The 18,231-nt window shown below is 40.4% G+C and overlaps 1 protein-coding gene across 1 annotated transcript; it reads right to left on the bottom strand.

Moving 5' to 3' along the window:
- Positions 1 to 206: 206 nt before the first annotated feature.
- rsad2 (radical S-adenosyl methionine domain containing 2) lies at positions 207 to 14,569 on the bottom strand. Its single transcript, XM_073056860.1, has 6 exons — positions 14,162 to 14,569; positions 11,721 to 11,882; positions 7,725 to 7,954; positions 4,256 to 4,405; positions 3,541 to 3,573; positions 207 to 2,469 (listed from the first exon to the last, which is right to left on the bottom strand). The coding sequence occupies exons 1-6, from the start codon at positions 14,454 to 14,456 to the stop codon at positions 2,305 to 2,307; spliced, it is 1,035 nt and encodes a 344-aa protein (XP_072912961.1). The 5' UTR covers positions 14,457 to 14,569; the 3' UTR covers positions 207 to 2,304.
- Between the last annotated feature and the right edge of the window lie 3,662 nt (positions 14,570 to 18,231).

Genomic DNA, 18,231 nt, shown 5'->3' on the forward strand with positions numbered 1-18,231 from the left:
CATAACTTTCCCTATAAGAGATTCCAATAATCCAGAAATCTGAAACCCTTCCCCCTGAGCCCAGATTCTCAGCCATAATCACTGGGAGTAATCCAGAGATTATGTAAAAATAATGAAGATCTGTTTAATATTAACTAAATGAGTATTGCTTTTCTCAATAAATTTCCAATAAAAGTTATTGAATACCATATAGGCACCACAGATTTTATCATTTTATTAACATGTTAATTCACTTTGATACAAAATATATTTACAATAATATAAATTGAATACATTGAATCCTGAAAAAATCAAAGTCAAAATCAAAAATAATAAAAATCAAATACTTTACAATAGTTACAAGCAATATTAATATTCTAACTTGCACCAAAATCCTGTTCAGTTATCACTATATTCATGATGCACTTTGGCATCCAGTACAGCAATTTTCAGACTTTTGACTGCTCTTTTCCTTTTCTCTGTAATCTCCTCTGGACCTACAACCCTCCAGGGACCCTAGTGCTCTTCACCTCTGGCCCTCTGCACACAGCGGGCATTTGTCATTCCTCAACTGACATCATACCTTCAGGGTGCAAACTCTGAAGATCTGTCATTACGGTTCTTCCATTTAAGATGTTCCTTAAAATCACATTCTATTATGTCCTGTATGACATTGTTCATATGAAGTACCTTATCAACCTTATTGTGTTAAAGCTATATTAGTTTACAAGTTTGTATAAATTCCATCTAAAGCACAAAATACTTTTTTGTTTCTGGTAAGAATGGTTTCTGTTAAGATTAGGCAATTATACTATATATATAACATAGGATATAGATTGCTAGTGATTTACAGAGATTGTTCGAGATACGTGGATGCATTTTACTGTGAAACACTAAAATACATCAACTTAACATTCTTTTGAAATTGAAATGTTTCTGATCTATGAGGATATCCTGTATCACTGTGGTTTAATTGCACATATCCTCAAAGTTTGTTTGTGTGAACTATCATTTAGATTGGGATGTTCTTGGTAAAGTGATGAAATGGGTAACAGAGAATAAGATATGTGGGACACAACACAGAAATACATAAAGGGGTATGTTTATCAAATGCTAAATAATGGAAAGGGTTGGTTAGAGCAGGAGAAAGTATTTTACAAAAATTAGAGAGAAGTACAGGACTGAAGTACAAAGGTAATTGGGAAAGGGAGCAAAATTATAGCAGAAAGGCAGAAAGATAAATATGTAAGTGAGGAGACCAAAAGATTATTTTTAAAATTTATATCACAATGAAATGGGGATTATAAGCAGCACGATATTGGCAATGAACAGATTACAATAACAATGAAACAACATCAATGTGAAAACTAATGTGATTTACACAGAAATTCATCCTTCAATTTTTTTTAAGTAGCTGGTGCAAATCATGATGTGTCCATGGTGACCTATACATATTTTAAGTACAATAGAAATACAAAACATTCGATACATAAATGTTCTTTGACTAGTATCTGTAGTAATGAATCTATTATTGTGGTTCAATGATGGTGAGAAGTAAACATCAGAGCATGGATTTTAAATTACTTTGTAATATAGACAATTTAAAAACTTGCAATATAAAAGCATTGCAGGAAATATTGCAATACATATCACAGTTTAAAAACAATGTTATGCTTAATACTTTGTTCAAATTGCAATTTTACAGAAGTTGTGTAGTGGACCTACTGCAACTGCAAACCTCTACTGCAACATTTTGGCCTGAGATATCAGTATTCAGTACTCAACTCTCACTCCCTCACTCCATTTCACACATTAAACCTTACTGGTTTTAGTGGCCTTCTCCAAAGAAATGTGAAGGATGTGGTGGACCGTGCAGACAAAAGGAGGAATCAATCATCCACACCCAGAATCAGGTTTCAACCACCATTACAGAGCAAGAAATATGCTGGGTGTGATGGTTATGATGAGCAAGCCGGCCCTGCAGGTAAGAAGCAGGTGGACTTGCTTCTAGGTGTGAATTTGACCTGTTGTTGGGACCATGCCTTGCTTGGCCTGAGAGGGGAAAGGAGCAAGGCAACCCAGAAAATCAGTACCGGAGCCTCCCAGAAGCTCGGTTCTGAATAAAAATCCATATTATTTTCCAGTAAGTTTATCTGCTATACTGTATCTGAAATTCAATCTAGAAATTTAGAGTTCATCTTGCAGTTTTTGGTTTTGCTCCATTCAGCTCTTAACACAAAGGTTTAGCTATTAAAGGCATAAAGTACAGCTGAGGTGTGAATACTGTTCTGTTCCCGTGTGCAAGGCTGAAAGAGCAGTCAACAGTTACCATTCCAGCCGCATATCTGCTTTACTCCATTTGTACTTCCCTCCACGTTTAAAAAACATCTTCTCATCAAACCCACTAAACTTTATAGCGTTCTCCACGCCGACATCAAGGATGGATTTGGATGGATCTTTTCTACCTCTTGTGCAATCTAGGAAGCGCATCTGAAAAATATTAACAGAACATTCAGAAAATAACTGAGTAAAGGCATGAAAATAAAATTCCTATTAGCATGCATCATTTGTCATATATACGATTGGATATCCCCGTATTGTGAATAATGTATTTCATAAATTAATACATTCATAGTTTCATTGCATGGGAACAGACCTTTTACTTCAATTTGTGCATACCAACCAAAATACCTATCTACATTCATAACTTGCCTGCATTTCCCTCTAATCCCTCTGAATTTAAGTTTTAAGATACACCAGGCCCAAGTATGCCCACAAAACTCCTCTGAAAAGCTTCTGACTGCGAGTTAAGACATGCGTTTTGCCAGCTGTCTAAGCCATACAAGGGATTTTAATCTTTCTGAATATTGCTCATAAGCAGAAATATTGAAAAGTAAGTATAAAAGAATTTTGCAAGTTGGCTTAGCAAATAAAAACTAGTATCTTAAACTTCATTTAAGTAATATATTTTCATATCTACAGAAAAGTGTTTGTACTTGTGTCTCTTCTTCCCTACCCTTAAACTACCAATGATAAGAATGGGCTGACAGATACTCCCCCAGGTTTCTCCTGACAGAGAGCCTTAGGGCAGATTCCTGAGCATAAAAGCTCATCTGTACTGCTGGACTCCATGCAAAATCTTCAAGACTCCCATTTTCTCAATCATAAACAAGAGGAATAATTAAGCTTCATTGTGATATTGGTAAATAAGATCATAAAAATGTAAAAACGAAGATGCATCTGAACAAACCTCCATCTATATCAATTGCAAACATATTTTAAAACATACAAAAAAGCTCCAGTGTTTCCCGTCACTCCTTAAATTGTTAAATATAAATTCAGATGGCAAAAAGTACAACTTCTGGGTAGTTTCCCCTTAAAATTATAGAATGAAATACTACATATAATATCACTAAGGATTTCTCATAATGTAAAACTGATCTTATTGCCCAAAAATTCCATTGTAATAGTACTGAGAAATGACTAGGATAATTTTTACACAATATTTAATAGAGGGAACTAGACAGGAGGGCATTGCAATTGTAATAAAGCACTACTTACATATTCATCAAGAATGAGGTAGGAATCTCGCATCTGGAGAGAACAAAATCTATGTTATTTAACAGTTATTCATTTTTAATCACATATCTATGAATAAGAATTAAAACTAGAACAAAGCAAAGCAACAAATATTGAGGAGATACAGATAAATCTAAGATTATGCTATTTATATAGGAATGTTCTTAATATTGAGACGACAGCAGTTGAAATGCCAGTAGGTAATTAAACCTAAAGAAAGGGCATAACATAATTTTTCAATTTTACTTCAGTCTACACTGTAACAGCAGTACCCTTGATAGTCTGCATATTATGGATATACTAAGAATATATCTTGAATTTTCAGTGAATCTTTGTCATTTTGAGTAGAAATCATTGGAGGGGATTAACTTTCCTTTGAAATCACAAAAGGCATCATCAGACATCAAATTTTACCTGCAACATAGTGGAGACTCAGATGTGTCTACAAGTGTGATATTTGTAGTAGATCCATCAACATCTTGCAGTAGTGCAGAAAAAATGTTTAAATTGTGATAGCAAAGGTCCTGAAAATACTCATTTTAACGGAATATACAGCAAACTAATGAGATCAGAAATGCTGAGTGACAAATAAGAAGGGAAAGAAACAATCTAAACTATCACAGAAGTATGTAATTATATAATAATTGCAGTACTCATTGGGTAGTTTCAGTTCTGAGTTTTACACTGTACACCTTACCTTCTCATTGGATTCGGGGACAAGGCATTTGACATCCTTATGCCGACCCAGGAACCTCTGGAAGTCTTCATTGTCGATAACAAATGTCTCTGCATGTCTTAAAGCATCTTCTCCAGCATTCTCTCCATCAATCAATAAGCACTGAAATACCTGTATTGAATAAAGTAAGTTAATCTATTATGTTGGATACATTGCTACAAACCTAACTGGGTAAATCAATCATCCAGGGCATGTTCCTGGTTACCTACAATGTTATGCTCTCTGATTACCTGCATTCAAATTGCCTCTCTAAATAATACTAACCACTAATTGCAAGTTAACATTAAGCTGCATGTAATGTCTTACATTCAACCTGAGTTGAATGGATTTGTGAGAGGAAAGTGACTTCCACGTATTTTCATTCTCTTAACTTCAGCAATAAAGTATAGTCATCTGATAAATATTTGTGACGTTTCTAGATAAAATCAGAATCAGAAACTGTTGTGAAATTTGCTGTTTTGCAGCAGCAGGACATTGCAACTATAAATTACAGTAAGAAGTACAAAACAAAATAAATAAGCAGTACAAAAAGAGAGGGAAAAATACTGAGGTGGTGTTCATGGGCTCATTGTCTATACGGAAATCTGATGGCCGAGAGGAAGAAGGTATTCCTGAAGTGTTGAGTGTTCAATGGTAGAGGACATGTCCTGGACGAGAGGGTGCTTAATGATGGATTCTGCTTTTTTGAGGCATTACCTTTTGAAGGTATCCTGGATGCTGAGGAGGCTAGTGCCCATGATAATGCTGGCTAGGTTTTCAGCTTCCTCTGATCCTGTGCAGTGGGCCCTCCATACAAGATTGAGATGGAACTAGTTAGAATACTCTCCATAGTACCTCTGTAGAAATTTGTGAGTGTCTTTGATGCTATACCAATTCTCCTCAAACTCCTAATGAAATGAGCTGCAGTATTACCTTCAGTATAACCACTGGGCCCAACAGAACAAGTTACTCATTCACCATCTGCACATTCCCTGACCATCACCGGTGACTGAAGAATTGTCTGACATAACCCAGTTTATGTCATTTCACTTCAAATTCTGTTAACCAGCAATTCATTCCAACATTTAAATACAGTTCAATATTTTGAGTGTATTTCTGCTTCCCCTGCCCTCCTGTTTTAACATCACCAAGGATCTCACGTGCTCTGTACATACAAAGTATTAGCCGCATGATGAAAAAGGCACCACAGCACCTCTTTCACCTCAGACGGTTGAAGAAGTTTGGTGTGGGCCCCCAGATCCTAAGAACTTTCTACAAGGGCACAATTGGGAGCATCCTGACTGGCTGCATCACTGCCTGGTATGGGTACTGTACCTCCCTCAATCACAGGGCTCTGCAGAGAGTGGACAGTCCAGCACATCTGTAGATGTGAACTTCACACTATTCAGGACATTTACAGAGACAGGTGTGTAGAAAGAGCCCAAAGTATCATTGGGGACCTGAGTCACCCCAACCACAAACTGTTCCAGCTGCTACCATCCGGAAAACAGTATAGCAGCATAAAAGCCAGGACCAACAGGCTCTGGGACAGCTTCTTCAACCAGGTCATCAGACGCTTAACTCATGCTGACACAACTATATTTCTATGTTATATTGTCTATCCTGTTGTACATACTATATTATAAATTGCACTTTGCACATTTAGATGGAGATGTAGCATAAAGATTTTTACTCCTCATGTATATGAAGGATGTAAGTAATAAAGCCAATTCAATACTTCCAAAGCATTGTATTAGACTGGAATTAGACTGAAGCCCAAAACAAGGACATTATTACTGCTAGAAATCAGTCTTCCAAATAGAGGTTCAAGAGGATGAGTTTTATCTGAAATTCAAAGAATAAAATGTAATTTAATTGAAACATCTTGGATTCTCTTCACATACACAATGTGTACATGGACAGGGTATTTCATTCTATTGAAGAATCCAGAAACAGGTGCCACCATCTGAAATTAAGGGTATCATTCACTTAACGCATAAAGTGATTCTTTTTTTTCTCTCGGAGATCTTGGAAGTGTTTGGAAATTTTCTCCCTCAAAGTACAGTGGAAACAAGAGTCTTTCAAAGTAGAGACTTGATAAGCAAGGAGTGAAACATTACTGCAAGCAAAGGCAGCAGAGATAATCTTATTAAATGCAGAAGACAAACTTTCCTGCTCCATATTATTCTTGCTTGTTGCAATAATTGCAAACTGAGTCATAGACATACAGCATGATGACAGGATTGTAAACTCTACTATTGCATTTCAATAAAGGTGTCTTTCTGCACGAGACCCATTTGCTTGCTTTTAACCGAAGTCAATTTCCTGCCAATGTACCTGTCCAAATGACTTTTACATGCTGTAATTGTTCTTGCCTCTACCAACTTCTTTGGCAGCTCATTCCATATAGCCCCAACATCCTTTCTGTGGAAAAGCTTAAATCTAACCCTTCAGCTTTAGACGCCCCTATCTTTTATGGTAAAAGACTGTAATCAACTATCTTACCAATGCTCTTCATGACTTTATAAAGCTGTATTAAGGTTACCCCTCAACATCCTTCAGTACAAGGGAAAATTGCCCAGCTTATCCATTATCTCATAATTCAAGCCGGCCAGTTCTGGAAACATTCTCATGAATCTCTTCTGCACCCGCACCCCCACCCTAATTGCAGTCTTCCTATAGTATGGTGACCAGATCTTCACACAATATTCCACAATAGTTCTGCTTCATTCTCCAAAAATCATCTAAATAAACTACAGATTTAATAAATACATTCAGAGAGCATGAAGATTCAATTCTGGACTCTAAGACATGAAGCATCTTAAACTGCTTTTCGACTGTTCTTCTACAACCAGTTGCAATTAAAAAAAAGTCATTAACTTCCTCTTTTTGTTAGGTCTTCTTAAATTCCACAGTTTTCCTAGAGCCACAAGATATACTATTCCATTTGTACTATTGAGGCCCTCAGGTAAGTGATAATGCTGCACAACATGATGTGTTAATACATAATTGTACAAGCAGTATTTGTGTCATCCTGCTAGAATGAACACTACCCCAGTGAAACAGTGTGTCAACTAAGCACCAAGCCCCATTTCACACCAAAGTATAAAGCAGAGGTGGGGTGGAGGAGTGCCAAGTTAGATCGATATTCCAAACTGAAAGGGAGAGTGAAAGATCTGTTACACATATTTTATTTTTAATCTGTTCTTATTTTTTGGATTTGAGCATTGCCGGCAGGCTTACATTAATTCCCTATCACTAAGAAAGTGATGGCAAAGGACTCCAAATTTATCAAAATATTTGGTCCATTTCAGCAAGTAGAATTGCCTGCAGCTTAACTTGGTAATTTTAAAGTGACCCCAAATTACAATGCCACTTCCTACAACCACTTCTCACCATGGTCAAATTCTGTCCATTTTCTTAAGTTTTAAATAGAAATTATTTGAATTACCTTCCACCTGATTGGATCCAGACTCCTGATTTGTTCTGTCATATCCTCCTCAATATTGAATCTGTTAATGACAGAGTTGATTTTGAAAGCCACTTTGTAATCCCTGCACCACTTTCTGATCTTGTAGAGGTTCTCAATGTGATTTTGCTTCCCCTGCCCACGACCAATAAGACGATTGGTTTCTTCATTAAAACTGTCGCATGAAATAGCCAAAATGTCCAAATCCTCACCTATAAACAATAAACATTTGATATAATCTGTTATTCATCAGCATTACTTTTTAAAACTGGAAAATAGCAATAATTGTTTTTGCTTGAAAAGGGAATGGCATTTTTACAGAAGACAGAGTGGCAAGAGGTATAGTCAAGGTGGTCATGGGCTATCCTGTCTCCCACTCTTAACTCCTGTAAAAATGCCTTTCCCTCCACTTAGTCTCTTCATCTCTGCAACATCTGTTCGCAAGATGAGGCTTTCCTTCCCAGGTCTTCAAATACGTCCTCCGTCTCCATACAACGGTGTTTTCCTTCCTGCTCTATTTCATACTGCCCTATCTGCATTGTCTCCATTCCCTGGATATCCATGCTCACCCCATCTTCATGTCACTTTAAAAGGGTCCTTTTGACCTCACCTACCTCCCCATGAGCCTTGGCATCCACAACATGATTCTCCATAACTTCCATCAACTTCAACAAGACCCTACCACCAAATACATCTTTACCTCCCCCTCACTCTCTGCTTTCAACAGCTATCACTCCCTCCGTGACTCCTTTGTCCTTTCATTCCTCCCCACTAATTCATCTCCTGACACTTGTTCCTGTAAGCAGCAGAAATACTACACCTTCCCATTCACCTCCTCCCTCACCTCCATTCAGGGTCCCAAATAGTCCTTCCAGATGAGGCAACATTTCACCTGCTAATTTTTTGGTGTTACCTACTGTATTGGGTGCTCCCATCACATACTCCTCTCTACATGGGTGAGACCCAGTGTAGACTGGGGGGGGGGGGGGCATTTTGCTCCATCCTCAAAAACCAAGATTGCTCAGTGGTCAACAATTTCAATTCCAATCCCCATTCCCATTCCATCATCTCATCCCACAGCCTCCACTTCTGCCACAATGAGACAACTCTCAAGTTGGAGGAGCAAGACTTTATATTCCATCTAGGTAGCCTCCAACCTGATGGCATGAACATGTTTCCAAATTCTAGTAATTTTCCCCTCTTCTTCATTTTTCAACACTGCCCCCCTTCCCTCTTCTTCTCACCTATCATCTCCCCCTGTTGCCCCTCCTTCCCTTTCTCCCATGGTCCACTTGACCCTCCTGTCAGATTCCTTCTTCTCCAGCCCTTTAGCCTTTTCCATTTATCATCTCCCAGCTTCTTACTTCATCCCTCCTACCCCACCCACCTGACTTCATCTATCACCTCTAGCTTATACTCCTCCTCCTTGCACCTTCTTATTCTGGCATCATATTTATATAGAGATACAGGCCTTTCGAGCCACAGCACCCAGCACCAACCAATTAAACCCTAACCTAATCATGAGAAAATTTACAATGACCAATTAACCTAAACAGTACATCTTTGGACTGTGGGAGGAAACTGGAAACCCAGAGAAAACCCATGCATTCCATGGGGTGGACATACAGATTCCTTTCAGAGGATGCCGGGATCTTTCCCCTTCCTTTCCAGTCTGAAAGGACAGCTGCTTATTCATTTCCATAGATTACGCCTGGCCAGCTGAGTTCCTCCAGCATTTTGTGTGTGTTGCTTTGATTATATATATTGTGCTTTATGGTTTGCTGGTTGGAGGAGCTGATTGGCACCTCTTGTACAAGTTAATTAATTTCTGTTTGGCAAGTGTGGTTGCAAGAAGTATTATGGAATCAAACAGTACTTCAAAGGGTTGAGTTAAAAGAATTCAATTAAGAAACACACACAAAATGCCGGAGAACTTAGCAAGTCAGGCAGCATCCATGGAAATGAATAAACAATCAACGTTTCTGCCCAAGACCCTTCTTCAGGATTGGAAAGAAAGCAGGAAAAAGCCAGAATAAAAAGGTGGGGGAAAGGGAATAAGGATAGCTAGAAGGTGATAGGTGAAGCCAGGTGGTGGGAAAGGTAATGGGCTAGAAAAAATCTGATTGGAGAGAAGAGTGGACTATAGGAGAAAGACAAGGAGGAGGGAACCCATAGTGATTAGCAGGTGAGAAGATGTAAGAGACCAGAGTGGGGAATAGAAGAGTGGAGGGGGAGGGAAATTTTTTTAACTGGAAGGTGAAAGAGATATTCAAGCAATCAGGTTGGAGGCTACCCAGAGAGTATACAAAGTGTTGCTCCTCCACCCTTAGGGTGGCCTCATCTTATTCTTTGCCTTAGACAAGGTTGGCATTTACTTGACAAATACTTCCATTGAATCATTTTTCTCAAGACTGCAAGTTTAGAACAGAATGGCATTTTTGGCTCTTTGGTCCCAGTTATGCCCAGGAGTTCATCTAATAAAGACTAATTGTCACGCTATAACATACACAAATTTAGCATACAATAGACATTTAGCAATTGTGATTCCCAACAGAGTGACAGGCACAATTCAGGTACTTCCTATTGAGGTTAGAGAGGTAAAATCAAAATATGTCAATGGGCAGCCATGTAGTGTAGTGGTTAACACAGCACAGTAAAGGTGAATGGGGTTCAATTCCCGCCGCTGCCTATGAGTTTGTATGTTCTCCCCATGACCGCGTGGATTTCCTCCCACAGTACAAAGATGTACTGGTTGGTAGTTAATTGGTCGTCATAAGTTGATTGGGCTAGGATTAAATGGGGAATTGCTGGGCAGCATGGCTCCAAGGGCCAGAAGGGCCTATTCCTTAAGACCAAAAGACATAGAAGCAGGATTAGGCCCTCTGGTCTATCCAGTCTGCTCCGCATTCAATCATGGCTGATCTATTTTTTTCTATCTCCTCCTCAACATCAGCTCCCGGCCTTCTCCTTGTAGCCTTTGATGTCATATCCAATCAATCTCTGCCTTTAATACACCCAACAACCTGGCCTCCTCAGCTGCAAATGGCAACAAATTCCGCAAGTTCACCACCCTTCGGCTAAAGAAATTTCTCCGCATCTCTGTTTTGAAAGGGCGCCTCTCTATCTTGAAGCTGTGCCCTCTTGTCCTAGACTCTCCCACTATGGGAAACATCCTTTCCATATCTAAACTGTCTAAGCCTTTCAACATTCGAAAGGTTTCAATGAGATCCCCCTCATCCTTCTGAATTCCAGCAAATACAGACCCAGAGCCATCAAACATTCCTCGTATTACAACCCTTTCATTCCCAGAATCATCCTTGTGAACCTCCTCAGGACCTTCTCCAATGCCAGCACATTTTTTCTAACATGAAAAGATGTGCACAATACTCAAGGTGAGGCCTCACCAGTGCCTTAAAAAGCCTCAGCATTCCATCCCTGTTCTTGTATTCTAGACCTCTTGAAATGAATGCTAACAAGGCATTTGCCTTCCTCACCACTGACTCAACCTGCAAGCAACCTTCAGGCTGATCTGCACAAGGACTCCCAAGTCCCTCTGAATCTCAGATTCCTGGATCTTCTCCCTGTCCGCACATTTATTTCTACCACCAAAGAGCATGACCATGCATTTTCCAACATTGTATTTCATTTACCACTTTCTTGCCCATTCTCCTAATTCTTGTAAGTCCTTCTGCAGCCTACCTGTTTCCTCAACACTACCTGCCCTTCCACCAATCTTCATATCATCTACAAACTTGGCAACAAAGCCATCCATTCCATGCTGTATCTCAAAAACTAAACCTCTGTTCACCTTGGTTACAAAGCATTGGTATTCTAGATGCCTTTGTTCAACATCTAAAGTAAATCTATCATATGGCTTATTAGAAGAGTATATGCCTTTGTATTTTATTTAAGTGTTTTGTTATAGAAAGTCAACTATGTCCCAAATGTCCTAGTTTGTAGGGGCAATAAAAAAATTACCATAGTTTTTAAACCATTTCTCAGTGATTCGGCTCCCATTACTAACAATGCTGACACTGGGCAGGTTGAGTTCCTGTTTACAATATCGCACCAGCTTTCCTAGGAACTCCCCACGATCGTGTAGAAAAGGTTCTCCTCCTGAAAAGTTTATTTTCTCCATACCTGGACAAGAGAAAAACATGATTAAAAATCAAATTATATGAAGCTAGTAGATGGCAAAAATATCAGTGTTGCCCTGCCAGCCTTTGTTTTACAGAATAGATAAATGAACCTATATCGTTAGAATATATAGACATCAAAGTGAATCTAGTCATCTGAAAAAATAGTAAAGTTGTCATCAGTAACCACTTTACCTGTGCAACTGTCGGGCACTTCAAAAGAATTAGCTCAGAAAATGTCATTTTTATAAGATATGGAATGGATCCATATTTTAAAAAAAATATGACCTTAGACCCCACTTGGAGTACTGTGTCCAGTGCTGCTCACCTCATTACAGAAAGGATTTGGATGCTAGAGAGTACAGAGGAGATTTACAAGGATGTTGCCTGGATTGAAGAGCATGCCTTATGAGAGCAGGTTGAGTGAACTTGGCCTTTCCCCTTGGAGCAACAGAGGATGAGAGGTGACCCAACAGAAGTGTATAAGGCATTGACCACGTGGTTAGCCAGAAGCTTTTTCCCCAGGGCTGAAATGCTAACACGAGGAGGCATAGTTTTAAGGTGCTTAGAAGCAGGTACAAGGGGGATGTCAGAGGTACTTTTTTTTCACAGAGTGGTGAGTGCATGGAATGCACTGCCAGCAAAGGTGGTAGAGGTGGATACAATAGGATCTTTTAAGACACTCTTAGATAAGTATATGGAGCTTAGAAAAATAGGGGGCTATGCAGAAATTCTAGGCAGCTTCTGCAGTAGTTTACATGGTCGGCACAACATTGTGGGTTGAAGGACCTGTAACATGCTGTAGATTTTCTATATTCTGTGTTCTATTTTCAGTCAATCCAAGTTTTCCCCTCTTTTTGCAGTTAATGCAATGCTAGTTATTAACTTATTAACCCTGCATTTTTAGAGGGGATTGAGTTCATACTGGCAAAGCCCCATTATTTCAGGATTGGACCCACTTCTTGGCACACTGATCATGGTGAGCACAAATTTGAACTGTACTGCGTCCTGCTCTATCTGATTTTATATACTTGCTCATGAACTAACATCTCGTTTTCTCTGGTCAAGCAGTCAATCAAAACATCACCTGACACCAACCTACCTTTACTTCCACGCTCGCCATGATTCAGATTCATATTACTGTCATTTAGAAACCACAAATGCAATGCAGTTAAAAAATGAGACAACGTTCCTCCAGAATGATATTACAAAAGCATATGACAAAACAGACTACACCAGAAAATCCACATAACATTTGGCAATCCCCAATCCAGAGTCCGGAGAGGCTGCTGCATATTAATATCGCGCTACCATCTTGGCGCGTTCCGCAGAAAGAAGCTCCAAATCCACCAGACAAAACAAGACCAAAAACTAAAGCTACAAGACCTGCACAAAACCACATAGTTACAACATATAGTTACAGCAGTGCAAACAATAGCATAATTGATTTTTTTTAAAAAACAGACCATGGGCACAGTAAAAATAGTCCAAAAATAGAACCAGACTACAGCACACAGTGAGGACTGCCGAGTGCATCATTGGAGCCTCCCTGCCCTCTATTGTGGACCTGTACTCTTCCAGGTTGAAGAAGAGGGCGGGGAACATCATAAAGGACTCCTCCCATCCTGCGCACTGGACTGTTTGATCTGCTTCCGTCTGGTAGGCGCTTCAGATCCCTCCAAACTAAGACTAATAGGCACTGGAGAAGTTTTTTCCCTACTGCGGTCACTTTGCTGAACAGTTAACTGCCGGTTACTGTCAGCTAACTATTACTTGGATTGCACTACCTGTATGTATAATCTATATTTTCATTTATATCTATCATTATTATTGTTATGAGCAGAGAGACAACATCTGCCGGAAGTAAATTCCTTGTATGTGCATAGGTACTTGGCGATTAAAGTCTGATTCTGATTCTGAAAATGTTAAAAGACTATAAGTTCGAAAGAAACCACCACACAGATTCCACAAGTCCTCAGGATCCCGATTTGACTTGTCATCCCACGCCGGCTGCATTTTAACACTATGTTACTTCAACTGTGCATTGCCGTGCTGTACTTCTGCCCGTTATTGTAACTTTAACACACCCATCCAATAAGCATTTCTACTTGACGTCAGGTAGTAATGACACTAAACAAATACAGCAGGGAAAAAGTTCCTTAGCCTATTCCTAATCAGAGGTGCATTGCTCAGCTATCGGACTTTGATATATACAACAGTATGCAGATTAAACTGAATCAAGTGGTGCTGCACATTGCAGTCTCTACTTCTGCTGCTACTTACCAGCTGTTTTCAGCAACTTCAGTCCCCCTTTGGCTTCCTCCAGAGGCAGCACAAACGATGTTTTGGCCGTGTGGAAACAGAAGCCGCATTTGTAGTTGCACTGACGGGTGAAGTGGTAATTGACACTGAGAGGAATGTTTGCACGCTCTCCGCTCCTTTTCACTTTTAATCGTCCCATCTCACCGATCCCAAACGCGCATAATGCTATCAGCTTCTTCACCCATCGTGACACTTCGCCTACCTTATGGAGGCAAGCTTGCAACAGGAATTTAATGCAAATAAACGCCCCGTACATATTTGGAGTTTTACTTTGTTCTCCGAGTGTTACTGATCGCTATATTTTTCCTCGCCAGCAGTTTATTTAAACCCTAGACGATGCGTATTAATAGTGATACGATTCGCAGAGATAGTGACGTCCGCCAATCGCGTTGAACGACTAAGGTTTCATTTCCTCGGAATCCGAAATCGAAAATGTAAATATCATGTTTCTGGTTTCTAGCTGATACGGAAGCTCCGGACAGATAAGCTCACTTTGCCAGCAGGGCGGAGGGGTGGAATTGTGCCAAATGGAGAGTTGGTGACTGTGGCAAGGTATTGAGAGGTAATTTCATGTATTCCAGTATCGGTTTCAATTGCAACCTGATTCCCGTGAACCCTCCCTTCAGCCACAGTTCGCTCTCTGTTAGCGACAGACCAGCAGTTACATATTTGTTTAAATGCCCCGCAAGAGGCATCTTCCACAAAAGCAATTAACTTGATGTCATTTATGTTTTGTTAAATGACTTCAATCCTTACTCCTTGCTGGCCCGATGTGATGCGATTTTTCCATTCCTCAATCAACAAATCAGAATCAGGTTTATTATCAACGGCATGTGAAGTGAAATTTGTTAACTTAGCAGCAGCAGTTCACTGCAATACATAATATAGACGAGGAAATAAAATAAATAATAATAATTAGGTTGAATACAGTATAAGTATATTAAATAAATTTTTTTAAACGTGCAAAAACAGAAATACTGTATATAAAACAAAATGAGGTAGTGTCCAAGGATTCAATGTCCATTTAGGAATCAGATGACAGAGGGGAAGAAGCTGTTCCTGAATTGCTGTGTGTGTGCCTTCAGGCTTCTGTATCTCCTACCTGATGGTAACAGTGAGAAAGGGCATGCCCTGGGTGCTGGAGGTCCTTAATAATGGATGCTGGCTTTCTGAGACACCGCTCCCTGATGATGTCCTGGGTACTTTGTAGGCGAGTACCCAAGATGGAGCTGACCAGATTTACAACCTTCTGCAGCTTCTTTCGGTCCTGTGCAGTAGCCTGCCCCCACCCCCGCCAGACCAGACAGTGATGCAGCCTGTCAGAATGTTCTCCACAGAACAACAATAGAAGTTATTGAGTGTATTTGCTGACATGCAAAATCTCTACAAAGTTTGAAGGCTGTCTTGCCTTCTTTATAACTACGGCAATATGTTGGGAGCAGGTTAGATCCTCAGAAATCTTCACACCCAGAAACCTGAAATCGCTCACGCTCTCCACTTCTAATACCTCTATGAGGATTGGTATGTGTTCCTTCATCTTACCCTTCCCAAAGTCCACAATCAGCTCTTTCATCTACTGACGTTGAGTGCCAGGTTGTTGCTGCAGCACCACTCCACTAGTCGGCATATCTCGCTCCAGTACACCCTCTCGTCGCCACCTGAGATTCTACCAACAATGGTTGTATCGTCAGCAAATATTGTAGCAGCAGTACTCTCAATGGATACGATTAAATATTCCCGTTTCAGCCTGAAACTGTTATGGTCCAGCCCGGAGCCCGCATTCCGGGTCTTGATCCAGTCCGCAGACTCCGGGTCTTGTAACCGTCCCTCTTTTCACCCTTGAGCCCAATTAGTCACACCTTTGGATCATCGTGGCTTGTTTGGGCTCAAGGAGGCACACCTGATGCCCGTATATAGGGGGCTCTGGGACTGAGTGGAGTTGGGGATTGTCCTGGTGTTCCCCTCTTTAAAGATGAGTTCTTTGAGTGTCTGGCAGTCACCCTGGACTTAGTTCCCTTCCTATCTCTTGCCTCTGTTGGGCAAGCCTGGCTGGACTGCTGTTGCCTGGTGGGGGACTCTGCCCCTTCCATCCCTTGCTGCTGATGGGTAGTGCCCTGCAATCTACCCAGGTGCCCTGTGACCTGGTAAAGCCCCCTGTGTTCCTGCCTGGGAGGTCTGGGCCCTGCCTAGGAGTTATGTGGCCTGCCCAGAGGTCTCTGCCCCTACCTATCGCTTGTTGTTGATGGGTTGTGCCTTGCTACCTACTCAGGTGTCCCGTGACCTGCCCAGGCCCCTGTGTTCCTGCCTGGGAGGTCCGATCCCTGCCCAGGAGTTATGTGGCCCACCCAGTGAACTCTGGGATCCTGCCCTGCCTGAACTCTAAGATTCTCCCAGAACCCCAGAATCACCTTGAATGTCATGTCCCTCATGCACACCATGGTCACCACATCTTGTCTATCATTTAGTTGTTCCTGTCCTGCCCCTAGTACTTCAGTGCCTGCGTCCTGCACTTGGGTCCAACCTCCTGTCCCCTTATGACAGATACAGCTAAATGTAGCAGATTTTACAGTGATAAACAGCTTTATTTTGTGTTACTGTCAGTTGCCATGGCCTTCACCATCATTCAGTTTTCCTAAAACAGCTGGATGAATATCTCTCAACTTCTACCCTTTCAGCAACTTTGGAGTCTTTCACAATTCCTCCTGGAGAAAAGATGGTTGACAAGGCTCAAGCAATCTAGGTCCTAGTAGTAAAGTAGGCAAATACAAACTTGGCATTTATTTCAAGGGGACTAGAATGTAACAGCAAAGACGTTTGCTGAGACTTTATAAGGCATTTGGAATATTGTGATCAGTTTTGTGCCTAGTACCCAAGGAAAGGTGTCCTGGCCCTGGAGTGTGTCCAGAGGATTAACTCAGGAATGAAAGATGATTGATATTCACTGGGGTTCCAAAAGATGGGGGTAGGAGGTAATTGAAACCTACCCAATACTGAAATCCTCCACAGAGTTGCTGCAGAGAGGATGATTCCATTAGTAGCAGAATCCTGGATCTGAGGGCCAACCTCAGAATCAAGGATATCCTCCTTTTAAAACTAAGATCAGAAGGAACTTCTTTAGCCAGAGCATGGAGAATCTGTGAAATTTGTTGTCACAGTAGGCAGTGGAAGCAAAGTAATTGGATATATTTAAGAAAGAAATCAATAGGCTCTTGATTGATAAGCCGGGTAAGGGTTATGGGGAGAAGGTGGGATAATGGTGTTGAGAAAAACAATCAGCCATCATTGAACGGCAGTGCAGACTGCAATAAGCTGAATGGCCTAATTTTTCTCCTATATCTTATGGATCTCATAGGGTGGCGAGGTGCTTGCTATGATTGGAAAAACACTTGGAATCCAGAGCTACAGATATAATAGGCCTTTGCTTCGTACAAGAAAACACAAATGGGGAGATCAAGAAAAAGAATGTGTCTGAAAAGAATTATTTGTAATTACAATACACTGCTTCTGATGAACAACCCACTAAATATGAGCATCCCTACTTTTGATGAGAGTAGCAGGAATGTTCATGCCCAAAATACACCTGGGAGATACATTCTCCTTTTTCAGTAAGAGTCCTGGGCAATCGGGGAATTTATAATGTCCATAAGAATATGAAAGGGAAGCTGTTACCATTCAAGACACAAAATTGTTTATTGTCATTTGTAGTACACAAGTGTGGAGGACAATGAAATGATGATTACTCCAGACCTGATGCAACAGAAAAAAACACGCAAATAAAGAACACAACAAAAAAACACAATAAACAGAAATAACTGTCGAGAGTGGCCATATATACATAAGATTCGCTTATATACATGGATTGATTGTATGTACATAAAGTGACAGTAGGTACAGGAGATTCTGTATATGAGTCACCTTTCACAGGAAATGATGAAATTGTGGTGGAGAGGTGGATTAATGGCTGGAGGTGTTGGCTAACCTGACAGCTTGGGAGCAGTAACTGTTTTTAAGTCTGGTGGTCCTGGCATGAA

The sequence above is a fragment of the Hemitrygon akajei genome, chromosome 9 (genome assembly GCF_048418815.1).
Source record: "Hemitrygon akajei chromosome 9, sHemAka1.3, whole genome shotgun sequence".
Classification (NCBI taxonomy): domain Eukaryota; kingdom Metazoa; phylum Chordata; class Chondrichthyes; order Myliobatiformes; family Dasyatidae; genus Hemitrygon; species Hemitrygon akajei.